Source organism: Aegilops tauschii, chromosome 6 (assembly GCF_002575655.3).
Source record: "Aegilops tauschii subsp. strangulata cultivar AL8/78 chromosome 6, Aet v6.0, whole genome shotgun sequence".
Classification (NCBI taxonomy): domain Eukaryota; kingdom Viridiplantae; phylum Streptophyta; class Magnoliopsida; order Poales; family Poaceae; genus Aegilops; species Aegilops tauschii.
The window spans coordinates 351,649,774-351,666,493 of NC_053040.3; the positions used below are offsets into that span (position 1 = coordinate 351,649,774).

At 45.7% G+C, this 16,720-nt stretch overlaps 2 protein-coding genes across 2 annotated transcripts; one reads left to right on the plus strand and one right to left on the minus strand.

Annotated features, from left to right (window-relative positions):
* Window positions 1-4,825: 4,825 nt before the first annotated feature.
* On the plus strand, window positions 4,826-7,484 carry LOC109762528 (uncharacterized). The gene is made up of 5 exons (XM_020321389.4): window positions 4,826-5,381; window positions 6,136-6,355; window positions 6,466-6,559; window positions 6,799-7,033; window positions 7,268-7,484. Exons 1-5 carry the CDS (start codon window positions 4,993-4,995, stop codon window positions 7,296-7,298), a joined length of 969 nt encoding a protein of 322 aa, XP_020176978.1. The 5' UTR covers window positions 4,826-4,992; the 3' UTR covers window positions 7,299-7,484.
* Window positions 7,485-7,569: 85 nt separating this feature from the next.
* On the minus strand, window positions 7,570-8,880 carry LOC109762529 (uncharacterized). Its single transcript, XM_020321390.4, has one exon. The coding sequence runs from the start codon at window positions 8,757-8,759 to the stop codon at window positions 7,737-7,739; it is 1,023 nt and encodes a 340-aa protein (XP_020176979.1). The 5' UTR covers window positions 8,760-8,880; the 3' UTR covers window positions 7,570-7,736.
* Between the last annotated feature and the right edge of the window lie 7,840 nt (window positions 8,881-16,720).

The following is a 16,720-nucleotide window of genomic DNA, read 5'->3' on the forward strand; positions in this document are numbered from 1 at the left end:
ACACCGATTCTGATGGTGGCGCGCGCAGATGCATGCCCTTATCGGTATGGTTCCTCTAGAGCCTCGGGAACCAGAAGTAGAAGATAAGAAGAAGGAAAGAGTCGCAGCCGGCGCTACTTTCACGTGGATATCATCGAACTTCAGTACTTGCCCTGAGGATGCTAATGAGGACATGGTGAAGACATATGCTCGTGTCTACATGTGGTACGTGATATCCAGGACTATGTTTGCTGATGGCACAGGTAAGAATGCTCCATGGATGTGGCTGAAGGCGTTGACCGTCTTCGATAGCAAATGGAGTTGGGGTTCGGCGACACTGGCTTACTTGTATCGACAGGTATGAAGTTGTTTCCTTTTCACTTCATTGATACATTATCAATGTGCTCTTGCGACAGAGAACATATGCACGAAGTACTTCACGACACATGGTAGTTCATAACACATAGTACTTCACGACACATAGTAGTTCTTACAACCAAATCGAGGAGGAGACATAGTAGTTCTTACAACCAAATCGAGGAGGAGACATAGTAGTTCACGACACATAGTAGTTCTTACAACCAAATCGAGGAGGAGACATAGTAGTTCACGGCACATAGTAGTTCACAACCAAATCGAGGAGGAGACATAGTAGTTCACAACCAAATCGAAGAGGATGACATAGCTCTATTGCGTAGAGCAAGGCCCCTTTCCCTTCTTCTTCTTCCTCTCTTCTTCCTCTTCCTCCTCCCTTTTCTTATGAGGTGAGCCTCCTTAACCACCCTCTCCATGAATATCTGATTGTCCCTCTCTTCTTTTTCAGCTGCAATTGCCCAAAACTTCATGGTTCTTTCTTCAAAATCCTTTTGACGCTTCTTCTGTGCCTCCTCACATTTCCTCACCAACGCTTGCTCCCTAGCGCGCATCGCATTTGACGCTCTCTGTTTTTCCTTCCTCTCCTTCTCAAGCTCCTCTTCCTTCTTCTTCTTTAGCTTGGCTGCATCCTCCTCTCTAAGCTTCTTCGCAGCCTTCTCCCACCATCCCGCCATCTCATCTTCGCCATCCTCCTTCATCGCTGGTTTGTTGGGTTGGGAAGCCGCCATACCTACAATGAGTGAAACATAATGGTTAGTAAGGACAATAAGAACAAATGGAAGCACATATGAAAAACAAGAACATATGGAAAAACAAGAACATATGATACATTATAGTTAGTGAGGAACATACGAAAACGGTCCATCTAGGTATCAAACATTCCTCTATAACGAACTTGCCCTTGTCCATCACCACGACCGATATGACACAAATTTCCCTTTGAGCGAGTAACACCTTCGTCCCCAAAAGATGCAGAAACCACTCCCAGTTGTCATTGTTTTCCACCTCAACCAAAGCAAATGCCAATGACAACACCCGGTTACTGGCATCACTTGCTATCGCAACCAACAAGGTGCCCTTGTATTGTCCGGTCAAGAACGTGCCATCAATTGCGATGACCTGCCTACAATGTTCGAAAGCCCTCACACATTGCTCGAACGCCCAAAAAGCACGGCCAAATACTCTGACTTTCCTTCCTTCATGAACCGTTGTTTGGTGCCCATGAGGCTCGACCACATGAACCATGCCCGGGTTTGTCGCGGCCATGGCTAACAACAACCTAGGGATTCGGTTGTATGCTTCCTCCCATGTACCATACAACATCTTAAATGCGGCTTGCTTCGCCTTCCATGCCTTGCCGTATTTCACCTTGTAATGAAAGATGGCTTTCACAAGATCAATGACATGTTGGACGCTCATTGTTGGAAGTGTGGATATTGAGTTGGAGAGCCTGTAAGCGATGAACTCGGACGTGAGTTGTTTGTGGTCTTGGGACACAATCTTGCCATCCACCCTTTTGCCTTGGCACAAATGAGTTGGCACACAACTCACTACATGCCAAGTTGGACCTCCTTTCCATGGTCTTGCACGCACAATCCACGGACATATTTCATCTTCACATGCACATGCAACCGTGTAGCGCACATTGACGTCCGAGTTCACCACCTTGTGTGGACGATAATGCGTAACCGAGTAGTTGTCGAGCCACATCTTCAACTCCAACAAGGTGTCGAACTTAGAACCTTTAGCAATCCGGTTCTTGTCGTCTACCAAATCACGGTGAGAGCTTGGCCTAACCCCAAGAGGTACACATTGGCCACCATCTACCACGGCTTCATCCGCGAGACTAACATCCTTGAACAATGTAGTCCGATGATCCCGACCAAATACCTTCTCGAAAGCTTCGGCCTCCTTCACCGTGAAGCCCTCCGCATCAACTTGTTCATCGGGACCATCGTCATCCGAGTCCGATGCATATGCACGGGAAAAAGGGATGGAATGGTCCATTGTCTCTTGCAAATGATATTTGTCGAGATCACCCACATTGTTGTCATGGAGATCAACTTCATTGTCATCGTCCGCATACTTATCATTGTCCTCTTGCAAAGCTTCATCTTGGTTGTTTGTAAATGGGCTCAATGTTGGCCTCACTTCTTGGGTCAAAAGAGGTTCAACAATTTCATCTCGCTTCAAGGGTGGGGGGCTACTAGCAACCAAAGGGGAGGGGTTCCGGTTCAAGTCCAAATGCAAACTTGAATCAACCTTCTTTGTTGCAAATAACTCAAGAGCCTTGTCTAGTGATTCGGCCACCGTCTCCTTGTATGCAACCCAACGTTGCTCCGAGTTGACACGCATTGTCTTCCAACGGATGTGCATTCCAAAACCAACATTATGCCTTCCCTCCAACTCAATGATATCACTAGGGTCCATCCAATTCAAATCTTTCCTAACTTGTTGCAAGAGCTCCGCATAGCTAGGACTACTATCAAACACCATGTCAAGCTCATCCGGGTCCGGTTCTATATTTCCTTTCAAAAAGGTGTCTTTGTCCCCATGATGAACAAACACACATGTTCTTCCCATCCCTATAAGCATTCAAAGAACACAAGGTAACATTGCTTCCATGAGACTAATCCAAGGATAAACACGGAATACAAACCCTAATATATATATCAAACAACAACCCTAACCCTAACCTTAACCCTAACCCTAACCATAACCATAACCCTAGCCCTAAACCTAACTCTAGCACCAACATAAGAGCACCCATAAGAATAACCCTAGCATACTAACAAAGCCTAATCATAGAAATTGGCAAACAAACATCTCACATCTCCATGCAAATCTCTAGATCCAAACAAAACTAGGGTTTCCCCAAACTAGCAACAAATGAGCAATGGGAGAACTTTACTTGGATCAAAACAAGGGGATCGGAGAATATTACCTTGAGGGAGGGTTTGACTTCGAAATCCACGGACAAATTCTTCAAATTTGCAAGATTTGGGAGAGGATTTGAGAGGGGGAGAGAGTGGGAGAGGAGCCAAAGCTCGGGGAGAGAGTGGGAGAGTGTGTGGTGTGGGGGGTGGGGGGGCAGCAAAGTGGCTGGATAAGTCACAGTGCAGCGCCTAGCCGCTAGGCGCTGCACATTACATGTGTGGCGCCCAGCGTCTAGGCGCTGCACATTTCATGTGTGGCGCCTAGCTCGGAGGCGCTGCACATTCCATGTGTGGCGCCTAGCTCGGAGGCGCTGCACTGCTGGGTGCGGGTCCAGGGGCTGCCACGGTGGACAGGTGTGCAACGCCGCCGAGCTAGGCGCTGCACAGTACGGTGTGGCGCCGGCGTGGCGGGCACTACACAAAAAGGTCAGGGGAGTGAAATAGTTTCGCACCCAGTTCATTCTGTGAAATGATTTCGTCCCGACGTCAAAATTGTCAAATTTGCCCCCTCTACCACCTATGAGCACCTCCGAGAGACCGGGCCGGCACATCATCTTGAGATTGACGAAGTCGTCACAAACGCCTTCATAGTCAACGAGAACGTCTCCTCTCACCGAACACACATCGCCGGAAGGCCTAAAATAAGTTCAGAAAAATGAAAACACTACTGCCAAGTCTAGAGAACCCTGGTGAGCTAGGGATATCACTATCCTTCTAACCATCCAACTTCAGATTAGTTGACCCGCCATGAATTGTATATTATTTATTTTTTTGGCCATGTTGGTCAATTTTATTTGTACATTGTATCATGAAATTTTTTCCTAAGGATTCCTTTGTACCAGAATGTTACATAGAAAACTTAGCATCCAATCAAAACCTCGTCGAACAGAATTTTCGTAAATTCAAGTGGGCATGGCAATGTAGTCGTGCATTTTTACCATTTACAGAACGTTCATAACATATTCACTGCAGAAAAAGAGTGCATTAAACATATAAAATCTCCAAAAATGTTGGATACATTATAGTGTAACCTATTGCACATAAGCATATTTTGTGATTTTTGCACAACGCCCAAATATTGACACTGGATTTCACAAGGACTTGTTTCTTCATTTTACCAACATGTATGCTTTAAATCCTTTTCCTAAATTATGTGTATTAATTCCGCCAAGTTTCAAAAGAATGGCTCATATGTTTCTTTCTTTTTTGGAGGGAAATGTATAAGATCCTAAAGATCGGCTATACTCCGTCTGTATCAAAATACAAGACGGTTTTTGATACTATGACATTGTCAAAAGAGTGTTATATTTTTGATACAGAGGGGGCACTATTTAATTTTCTACACAAGCAGTTTGACATGGCTTCACGTGATGTTGCTAAGCTAAAGCAAATTCAATTGAACCACAAAAACTGAAAAACAAAGCAACCAATGAGCACGCTCAACACCGCACGGAACCAAACGAGGTGGTGCAAGTTGGGTGACCCCAAGCAATACTCCACCTCTCCATCCCTCCTCCTAGATATGAAACCACACCGCAACGGGTTCCGCAACCAACTTCCCTGTCAATACTCCGTTCTCGTTATTTCTTATCCCCACACACGCGCGCACGGCGACGAAGCAGTCAGAACGCATCAGCAGCGGCAGAAGAAGATTGGATTGGATAGCGCAGGCGAGGGCGAGCCCTCACCGTCGTCACCGCCGATGAGGAACCCGCCCGGCCGGCACCTCCTGCGCGTCGCCACCCGCGCCGTGCGCTCCTCGTCCGGGTTCGGCGGCGCCTCCACGTCCGCCACGTCCCCCGGCGCCGCCTCGTCCGGGGGCCGCCCGCGCAGCCGAGGCGGCGGCGGCGGCGGCATGCTCCTGCGGGCCACGTCCCCGCCCCCGCCCTCCGCCGTCGCGGCCGCCGCGTGCTGGGAGTCCCGCACGCTGCGCCGCGACGGGGAGGACGACTGGGAGGAGGTCGTCGTCGCCGCGGCCGACGGGGCGGCTCCGGGCGCCGGCGACGCGGAGGTGGACAGCGACTACAGGGTCGTGTTCTGGTCCCCGCCCACCGGGGACGAAGTCCGCGCCGCCTTCTCTAGCATCCAGGAGTAAGATTCCTTTGCTCCCGCTCGTTCGCTTGCTTAGATTGGATTGGAGGATTTGTATGTGCTTTTCGGTGCTCCCTTCCCGTGTGCTGGTGATTGGCCTGCAGAGTTAACCTCGCTCGTATGGTTTCAATTCAGTTCCAGACTTCGGACTTCAGTATGATCTGAGAAACTTAGTTCCTCTCGGGCACAACGACAAAAACGTCTCCCACAACGTGTTATTTTGTCTGCGTGCTGTTTATGGTACTGATCGGTTCCTTTAACATGATTGGATGGGGCTCAGGGGCAGTATCGTGTACTTCATTGGTTTACGCAGATAGACGCTAGGACTTTCAGCCATCGATTGAAACCCCACCAAAATGAGATAATCACGAATCCATGATTTCGTTACAATGGTAATTAGTGGCTGTGGCTATGTGCTGTCTGGGACGTTATAGGGTGTTAGGATCCGCAAGTATTGAGCGCAGCAACTTTCAATCAGGGTTAGATGGTGCTTGTACTTTTAAATAGGAAATGATCAAACTCTCTACTTTTGATAGTTGCTTCCGTTGTTTTGTTGTTTTCTGATAGCTTATGTGACATAGTCATTTCAACAGAGCTGTTATAGACCTTTATCTAATGGTCCCTCCTTAAAGAAATATAAGAGTGATTTGATCACTCTTATATTTCTTTACGGAGAGAGTACTAAAAGAGGATCATTTAGATGCAGTTTCTGCTCTTACTCTTCATTTAATCGATTTACTGTTTTGTTTTTCAGGGTGTTTGAGGGTTCTTATTATGATGTGAATTCAGATGAAACTGAGAAACAACTAGCACTGCTGTCCAACTCAGAGCATTCCTCATCAACCAATTCATCAGGATCAGACGATTGGGTCGAACCTGCTGCATATGTTCTCAACTCTACTGCTCTTCTGACCAGGGAGCATAGGAATGTTTTGGATGCCTTCCGTCTATTGCAAAGAGACCCTAATGTTCAGGTGAATTATTCATAACCTATCTTCATGTGCTCCGAAGCTGCATGTTTGATTGTAACACTTGTGTTATTGTGCACGGTCAAATTTCTTAATAGTTCTTCTCTACCTTGCAGAAAATGGTTATGTCCTTGTCATGTGATAGGACTGTATGGGATGCTGTAATGAATAACGAGGCAGTGCAAGAATTCAGGAGATCTTTCCAGGATGGTATGTTTACACTAAAACGTTTATGATCAGCTATGTTTGGCATAAACCACAGCGTCACATATATATGTTTGTTTCCTAGAAGAGTGTCATTTTCCCCCCTAGTCAGGCAGATGCCATCTAATGACTATTTTGATCAGATTTGTGTACTCTTGCCAAATTATTAATTGACAGTTGTATTATTATTTTCGTCTGGGTATACATACATGCCTTGTCTTACTGCATTCTACCACATCTTTCAGGCAAAGAAGTTAATAGAAAGGGAAACTCTTGCGGCCCTGCTGTAGTGCTTAAGTGGATCCTGGCCAACACCCAGGCAAAAATAACGGAATTCTTCGATAATATAGCGAAGATTGTCAGCATGCTCTTCCACCCTCAAAGCGACGAAGACAAGCCCGATCTGTACAGCGATGCAGTGAAGGTGTCCTTCATGCTCTCGGTGTTCGTCTTCATCGTGGTGGCCGTTGCTCGTACCAAGTGAGCACAACAACCCGTCGACTTTAAATTTCAGTGTTTTCATGCCCTCTTAGTTATGGTGCAGGGGCACATCATCTAGTGAGCGTAGTTTAGTCAAGATTGATCACGGACTTGGTTTGAAAGGCCGCCGAATTTACATTGCCGGTGTGGTAACCATGGTTGATCGTAGTTAAATGTTTAAGCTTGCATGCAGTGTGCTTATCTTATTTTATTTCCTGGTGCTTTTGGATACAGTTATGAGCCGTGGGATTTCGAAGTGTGGTGATTGCAAGATTTCTACGAACACGTTTTGTAGGACATCACAGGCACACGAAACTTGTACATTGATTATTACTGGGCTGTAATCATTTGCTCATGAAACTGTTGTAAAGGTATTGTTTGTTTTGACTCTGTTTTTCGTTTCTGTAACTGTAAAGTCAATGAGGATTCTTCATCGTGTGATGCTTTCCAACCCGGTGGCCCTGCGTGTAGAGCTTGAGCAGCGCCAGCGAGTAGTTTCAGACAATAGATAGAATGCTGAAAAGAATTGGAAAATCTTGCCACGAAATGTATATATTCTGCTTAAAGCTGCAATCTTTCACCACTCCTTGTTCAGGATTCGAATCGAAAACACATTTAACACAAATGAGGGATGCAAAACCATCCAACCCAAAGAATGTGAACCAAAAAAGAAAAGAAAAAAACAACAACAAACAAACAAGTTTCAGCCGGTGATCATGGTGCCGGTGCCCTCGTCGGTGAGGATTTCGAGCAGGAGAGAGTGCGGGACGCGGCCGTCAATGATGCTGGCCGTGTGCACGCCCTGCGCCAGCGCGCGCACGCAGCACCCCACCTTGGGTATCATGCCCCCACCCACCTTGCCCTCGGCCACCATCCGCCGTACGCCGGCGATGTCAATCTCCTTCACCAGGCTCCCGGGGTCATCCCGGTCCGCGAGTATGCCGGACACGTCAGTGATCAGCAACAGCTTCTCGGCGCCAATGGCAGCCGCGATCTCCCCCGCCGCAGTGTCGGCGTTGATGTTATAGGCTTGCCCGGTCTCGTCGGCAGCCACGGTGGCGATGACCGGGATGTGGCCGGAGGCGATGATCGGGTGGAGCACAGAGGGGTCGACGCGCGTGACCTCGCCGACGAACCCGAGGGCTGCGGCGTCGGGGGAGGGGCGCGCCGTGAGGAGGCGCGCGTCCTTGCCGCAGAGGCCAACGGCGGTGGCGCCGGCGAGGCTGATGAGGGAGACGAGCTGCTTGTTGACCTTGCCGACCAGCACCATCTCGACGACCTCCATGGTGAGCGCGTCGGTGACGCGGAGGCCGTTGCGGAACTGCGGCTCGACGCCGACGCGCTGCAGCCAGGAGTTGATCTCCGGGCCGCCGCCGTGCACGAGCACGGGGCGCAGGCCGACGCAGGAGAGGAGGACCAGGTCGCGGATCACCGACGCCTGCAGCTCCGGCGACTTCATGGCCGCGCCGCCGTACTTGACCACCACCGTCTTGCCCTTGAACCGCTGGATGAAGGGGAGCGCCTCCGACAGGACGTCCACGCGGTTCAGCGCCGCGGACGCGGCCTGCGCTGGCGCCAGGGAGGAGGAGGAGGCCGAGACGCGGAGCCCGCGGCGTCCATGGGGCGCGGAGGAGGCGAGGGGCCTGACGCGGGCGGCCTTTAGGTTAGGATTTGGGAGGGATGCGGAGGGGAGGGTGAGGGCGGGGTGGGGCTTGGTTAGGAGCATTGCTGCGGCCGCCGGGGGGACTTGGTGTTCGCGCCGCCGGGTTGCTTGCCTAGACGGAAGGGGTTGGTGGTCGGCGCTGGGCGTACGGGGTGCGGCGCAGCGGAAGAGACGGTACTTGTAGATGGAAGAGGCGGGCGGAGTGGAGTTGGTGGTGACTGCGGAGGGGGTGCGCTTCTGCGAAGTGCGAACCGGCTGCCGTTGACGCGAGCACGTGGTTATTTCTTTGGTCAAAGACTTGCAGAAAGGCGTTCATGTTTTTTGTTCCTTTTCATGTTTTCAGCAGTCCTTTGACTAGAAATCTTAAAAAAAGATCGAGCAAATTGATACTGATATATTTCTATTGTTGCTGATGGTTGATTTGAGAAATCATTGACCAATTAAAATCATGAACCATATTTAAGACTGTTGAACACCTCACTTGAACAAGAGAGCTTATTAAAAATCGTTGACCATGTCAAATTGGGAACCCAGTGAAAAACCAACATCCTCAATTGAATGATAGGTCTTCACCCTCTAGGGAGCTTAGTGATATAGTAGATTCTGAGTGCATAATTGAAACGTAAAAGAAAATCACGATCTTGAGGGTGTATGTTCCTTTTTCCGCTCACTTGATTGAACCACTGAAATTGAGAACATGCTCCACTTTCGTCTCCATGTCTTCAGGGATGCTCCTCACCACCATCATCTCAGCATCTTTGTCACCATCAATGTCTGAATCGGATGAATCGATGAATTCTTTGAAGTAGATAATACCCCGTGCGTTGCGGCGAGAATTGGTTACAATACATTTGGATGGCATTTTGTTCTATTGAAGATGAATGTTTGGATCAACAATATGATAGTTGAAACTAGAGAATACATATGTATAATCATAATTATTTATTGAATATAAAAAGAGCATAATATATACTTAAATTTATTTGTAGATGTCACGACGGGGTCTTCTTCGTTGAGAACTATCTGGACATGTGTGGTTTCTTTCTTAATGTACTTGAAGAGGTATTTGTTGGGCCTGAAAGGACGATCCTTAGATTGTTTTTTGTTGTTGTCTTCACGTGCAATAGTTTCTCTCGAAGTAAAAGACATTGGTGGTTTGTAGTATTCATCTTTGAAGTAGCCTCCATGTACTTCTTCTGAGTCTCCCTTGATGAATAAGTTGACGAGTGGGGCAGAACATTATTCTCGAAATAGCCTTTCACCCCGCTTGGCAGAACATTATTTGGTCCACCACATTGCATTATGGGGACAGATTGATGTGTATGTTGTTATTTGCGGCACGCACATGGAGGTAGATAACAACATTGTATGTAGTAGCCATACTTCTTGCCTTCGTATTGGGTGTCCATGTTTGTGCCAATAGTCAAATTTTCCAGATTTCAAAGATGCAAGTTGTAGCGAGTACGATGTTATGGGCTGGTCTTATATAGTTGTCTTGCGGGGGAAAGAATATCTAACCGAAAGATGTTTAAGAAATGATTAATGCGAAATCAATTGAGCAATGAATGTAGTTTAACACACTTTAGGTTACACATGTTAGGTTTCTATTGAGATCATAACTGCAACAAAGAACATAAACTGGATCCATTCATGACTTTATACTTGAGTTAATAGATATAGCTTTCTATCGATGAAAAGTTATAAATTTCTTGGTCACAATAGAAACTGAGCAATGTGGTTATCAACGCAAGCATGCAGTATATTATTGTTGGTCCTAGGCAGTGTAGGTTATTCTTCCTTTGTATCACAATGCAAGTTGTCCTGCGTATATTGCAAAATGTAGCATTGTCAAAAATGCGAATAAAGCAAGCAATTTTCTTTTGCATTGAATAACGCAAGCAATTACTGGAGGTTTGAATTAAAAAAATTAAGTTTATATAGTTAATATGTAGTAAAAAATTAAGCAATTGCTGAGTATTAGTAGGACGGGGTCATGAGAATATATTGGTGGAATTATTTCATGAATATCCAAAATAGTTTTGAGAGGATCCGGAAGCGTTTCAGGGTCACCGGAAGGGTTTCAGAGAGTATCAGGTTTTGAGAGGATCTCATCGGATGAACCACGATGTCGGGGATTCAATCAATCCCTATTCAATTCCCTTTGTCTACCGGTATGTTACTTGCCCGAGATTCGATCGTCGGTATCCCGATACCTTGTTCAATCTCGTTACCGGCAAGTCTCTTTACTCGTTCTGTAACTCACATCATCCCGTGATCAACTCCTTGGTCACATTGTGCACATTATGATGATGTCCTACCGAGTGGGCCCAGAGATACCTCTCCGTTTACACGGAGTGACAAATCCCAGTCTCGATTCGTGCCAACCCAACAAACACTTTCGGAGATACCTGTAGTGCACCTTTATAGCCACCCAGTTACGTTGTGACGTTTGGTACACCCAAAGCATTCCTACGGTATCCGGGAGTTGCACAATCTCATGGTCTAAGGAAATGATACTTGACATTAGAAAAGCTCTGAGCAAACGAACTACACGATCTGGTGCTAGGCTTAGGATTGGGTCTTGTCCATCACATCATTCTCCTAATGATGTGATCCCGTTATCAACGACATCCAGTGTCCATGGTCAGGAAACCGTAACCATCTATTGATCAACGAGATAGTCAACTAGAGGCTTACTAGGGACATGGTGTTGTCTATGTATCCACACACGTATCTGAGTTTCCTATCAATACAATTCTAGCATGGATAATAAACGATTATCATGAACGAGGAAATATAACAATAACCAATTTATTATTGCCTCCAGGGCATATTTCCAACAGTCTCCCACTTGCACTAGAGTCAATAATCTAGTTCACATCACCATGTGATTAACACTCACAGGTCACATCACCATGTGACCAACATCTAAAGAGTTTACTAGAGTCAACAATCTAGTTCACATCACTATGTGATTAACACTCAATGAGTTCTGGTTTGATCATGTTATGCTTGTGAGAGAGGTTATTAGTCAACGGGTCTGAACCTTTCAGATCCGTGTGTGCTTTACGAATATCTATGTCATCTTGTGGATGCTACCACGCGCTACTTGGAGCCATTTCAAATAACTGCTCTACTATACGAATCCGGTTTACTACTCAGAGTCATCCGGATTAGTGTCAAAGTTCGCATCGACATAACCCTTTACGACGAACTCCTTTTCACCTCCATAATCGAGAAAATTCCTTAGTCCACTAGATACTAAGGATAAGTTCGACCGCTGTCATGTGATCCATTCCCGGATCACTATCGTACCCCTTGACCAACTCATGGCAAGGCACACTTCATGTGAGGTACACAGCATAGCATACTGTAGAGCCTACGTCTAAAGCATAGGGGACGACCTTCGTCCTTTCTCTCTCTTCTGCTGTGGTCAGGTCTTGAGTCTTACTCAATACTCACACCTTGTAACACAGCCAAGAACTCCTTCTTTGCTGATCTATTTTGAACTCTTTCAAAATCATGTCAAGGTGTGCGTTCTTTGAAAGTATCATCAGGCGTCTTGATCTATCTCTATAGATCTTGATGCCCAATATGTAAGCAGCTTTATCCAGGTCTTCCTTTGAAAAACTCCTGTCAAACAACCCTTTATGCTTTCCAGAAATATTACATCATTTTGGATCAACAATATGTCATTCACATATACTTATCAGAAATGTTGTAGCGCTCCCACTCACTTTATTGTAAATACAAGTTTCTAACAAACTTTGTATAAACCCAAAAACTTTGATCACTCCATCAAAGCGTATATTCTGACTCCGAGATGCTTGCTCTAGTCCATGGAAGGATCGCTGGAGCTAGCATACCTTTTAGCATCCTTAGGATCGACAAAACCTTTCTGATTGTATCACATACAACCTTTCCTTACGAAAACTGGTAAGGAAACTTGTTTTGACATCCATCTGCCAGATTTCATAAATGCAGCTAATGCTAACATGATTCCGACGGACTTAAGCATCGCTACGGACGAGAAAATCTCATCGTAGTCAACTCCTTGAACTTGTGGAAATACTCTTTGCCACAAGTCGAGCTTCATAGACAGTAACATTACCGTCCACGTCCGTCTTCTTCTTAAAGATCCATTTATCTCGGATTTCATGGCTTCTAACCATTTGTCAGAATATGGGCCCACCATCGCTTCTCCATAGCTCGTAGGTTCAGTATTGTCTAACAATATGATATCTAAGACAGGGTTACGTACCACTCGAAGTAGTACGCATCCTTATCGTCCTACGAGGTTTGGTAGTGACTTGATCCGAAGTTTCATGATCACTATCATAAGCTTCCACTTAAATTGGTTTAGGTGCCACAGGAATGACTTCCTGTGCCCTGCTACACACTAGTTGAAGTGACGGTTCAATAACCTTATCAAGTCTCTACCATCCTCCCACTCAATTCTTTCGAGAGAAACTTTTCCTCGAGAAAGGACTCGTTTCTAGAAGCAATTACTTTTGCTTCCAGATCTGAAATAGGAGGTATGCCCAACTGCTTTGGGTATTCTATGAAGATGCATTTATTAGCCTGAAACTTTTTCACATAAGCATCGCAGCCTCAAACTTTTAAGAAACGACAACTTAGGTTTCTCTAAACGGTGTCGTCTCAATGAAATTGCGTGGTGCCCCTTTTAAAGTGAATGCGGTTATCTCTAATGCCTAACCCATAAACGATAGTGGTAATTCGATAAGAGACATCATGGCATGCACCATATTCAATAGGGTGCAGTTATGATATTCGGACACACCATCACACTGTGGTGTTCCAGGCGGTATTAATTGTGAAACACTTTCCACAATGTCTTAATTGTGTGCCAAACTCGTAACTCAGATACTCATCTCTATGATCATATCACAGACATTTTATCCTCTTGTCACGACGATCTTCAACTTCACTCTGAAATTACTTGAACCTTTCAATAATTTAGACTTGTGTTTCATCAAGTAAATACACTCAGCATCTACTCAAATCATCTGCGAAGTAAGAACATAACGATATCCACTGCATGCCTCAGCACTCATTGGACTGCATACATCAAAATGTATTACTTCCAATAAGTTGCTCTCTTGTTCCATTTTACTGAAAACGAGGCCTTTCAGTCATCTTGCCCATGTGGTATGATTTGCATGTCTCAAGTGATTCAAAATCAAGTGAGTCCAAACAATCCATCTGCATGGAGTTTCTTCATGCATATATACCAATAGACATGGTTCGCATGTCTCAATCTTTTCAAAAACGACTGAGTCCAAAGATCCATCTACATGGAGCTTCTTCATGCGTTCTATACCAATATGACTCAAATGGCAGTGCCACAAGTATGTGGTACTATCATTACTATCTTATATCTTTTGGCATGAACATGTGTATCACTACGATCGAGATTCATTTTAGGTGCAAGACCATTGAAGGTATTATTCAAATAAACAGAGTAACCATTATTCTCCTTAAATGAATAACCGTATTGCGATAAACATAATCCAATCATGTTTGTGCTCAACGCAAACACCAAATAACAATTATTTAGGTTTAACACCAATCTCGATGGTAGAGGGAGCATGCGATGCTTGATCACATCAACCTTGGAAACACTTCCAACACATATCGTCATCTCACCTTTAGCTAGTCTCCGTTTATTCCGCAGCTTTTATTTCAAGTTACTAACACTTAGCAACCGAACCGGTATCTAATACCCTGGTGCTGCTCGGAGTACTAGTAAAGTACACATTCATATAATGTATATCCAATATACTTCTGTCGACCTTGCCTGCCTTCTCATCTACCAAGTATCTAGGGTAGTTCCGCTTCAGTGACCGTTCCCCTCATTACAGAAGCACTTAGTCTCGGGTTTGGGTTCAACCTTGGGTTTCTTCACTAGAGCAGCAACTGATTTGCCGTTTCATGAATTATCCCTTCTTGCCCTTGCCCTTCTAGAAACTAGTGGTTTTACTAACCATCAACAATTGATGCTCCTTCTTGATTTCTACTTTCGCGGTGTCAAACATCACGAGTTGCTCAAGGATCATCATCTATCCCTGATATGTTATAGTTCATCACGAAGCTCTAATAGCTTGGTGGCAGTGACTTATGGAGAACCATCACTATCTCATCTGGAAGATTAACTCCCACTCGATTCAAGTGATTGTAGTACTCAGACAATCTGAGCACATGCTCAACGATTCAGCTTTTCTCCCTTAGTTTGCAGGCTTAAGAAACTTGTCAGAGGTCTCATACCTCTTGACGTGGGCACTAGTCTGAAATCCCAATTTCAGTCTTCGGAACATCTCATATGTTCTGCGACGTTTCAAAAACGTCTCTTGTGCCACAATTCTAAACCGTTAGCATTACGCACTGAACTATCACGTAGTCATCAAAACGTGTATGTCAGATGTTTCGTAACATCTACAGACGACGTTGAGGTTCAGCACACCGAGCGGTGCATTAAGGACATAAGCCTTCTGTGCAGCAATGAGGACAATCCTCAGTTTACGGACCCAGTCCGCATAATTGCTACTACCAACTTTCAACTAAATTTTCTCTAGGAACATATCTTAAACAGTAGAACTAAAGCGCAAGCTATGACATGATTTGCAAAGACCTTTTGACTATGTTCATGATAATTGAGTTCATCTGATTAATGAACTCCCACTCAGATATACATCCCTCTAGTCATCTAAGTGATACATGATCCGAGTCAAACTAGGCCATGTCCGATCATCACGTGAGACGGACTAGTCATCATCGGTGAACATCTCCATGTTGATCGCATCTACTATACGACTCATGTTCGACCTTTCGATCTCTTGTGTTCCGAGGCCATGTCTGTACGTGCTAGGCTCGTCAAGTCAACCTAAGTGTTTCGCATGTGTTCCGAGGCCATGTCTGTACATGCTAGGCTCGTCAACACCCGTTGTATTCGAACGTTAGAATCTATCACACCCGATCATCACGTGGTGCTTCGAAACAACGAACCTTCGCAACGGTGCACAGTTAGGGGGAACACGTCTCTTGAAATTTTAGTGAGGGATCATCTTATTTATGCTACCGTCGTTCTAAGCAAATAAGATGTAAACATGATAAACATCACATGCAAATCATAAAGTGACGTGATATGGCCAATATCATCTTGCGCCTCTGATCTCCATCTTCGAGGCGCGGCATGATCACCTTCGTCACCGGCATGACACCATGATCTCCATCATCATGATCTCCATCATCGTGTCTTCATGAAGTTGTCTCGCCAACTATTACTTCTACTACTATGGATAACGGTTAGCAATAAAGTAAAGTAATTACGTGGCGTTTTTATTGACACGCAGGTCATACAATAAATTAAGACAACTCCTATGGCTCCTGCCGGTTGTCATACTAATCGACATGCAAGTCGTGATTCCTATTACAAGAACATGATCAATCTCATACATCACATATATCATTCATCACATCCTTTTGGCCATATCACATCACATAGCATACCCTGCAAAAACAAGTTAGACGTCCTCTAATTGTTGTTGCATGTTTTACGTGGCTGCTATGGGTTTCTAGCAAGAACGTTTCTTACCTACGCAAAAAGCCACAACGTGATATGCCAATTTCTATTTACCCTTCATAAGGACCCTTTTCAACACACGTGCAGCCCGGTGACGTCTCCCACGCCTTGATCCAGCAAGGAGAGAGGGAGAGGTTGGGGAAGACTCCGTCCAGCAGCAGCACGACGGTGTGGTGGTGATGGAGGAGCGTGGCAATCCTGCGGCTTCGCCAAGCACCGCGGGAGAGGAGGAAGAATAGGGGTAGGGCTGCGCTATGAAGGAGACTTTCTCGTGTGTCTGGCAGCCCCAAAACCTCAAGTATATATAGGGGAGGGGGAGGGGCTGCGACCCCATCTAGGGTTCCCCCCCAAGGGGTGCGGCCAGCCCTAGATGGGGCTTGGGGGACGGCCAAGGGGGGAAGAGAGGGGGGCGCCCCACTAGATG

Coding starts and splice junctions, on each gene's coding strand:
- LOC109762528 (XM_020321389.4), top strand. CDS start 4,993: ATGAGGAACCCGCCCGGCCGGCACCTCCTGCGCGTCGCCACCCGCGCC. Junction 5,382..6,135: donor GCCTTCTCTAGCATCCAGGA/GTAAGATTCCTT, acceptor TTTGTTTTTCAG/GGTGTTTGAGGGTTCTTATT. Junction 7,034..7,267: donor GTGGCCGTTGCTCGTACCAA/GTGAGCACAACA, acceptor TTTTGGATACAG/TTATGAGCCGTGGGATTTCG.
- LOC109762529 (XM_020321390.4), bottom strand. CDS start 8,759: ATGCTCCTAACCAAGCCCCACCCCGCCCTCACCCTCCCCTCCGCATCC.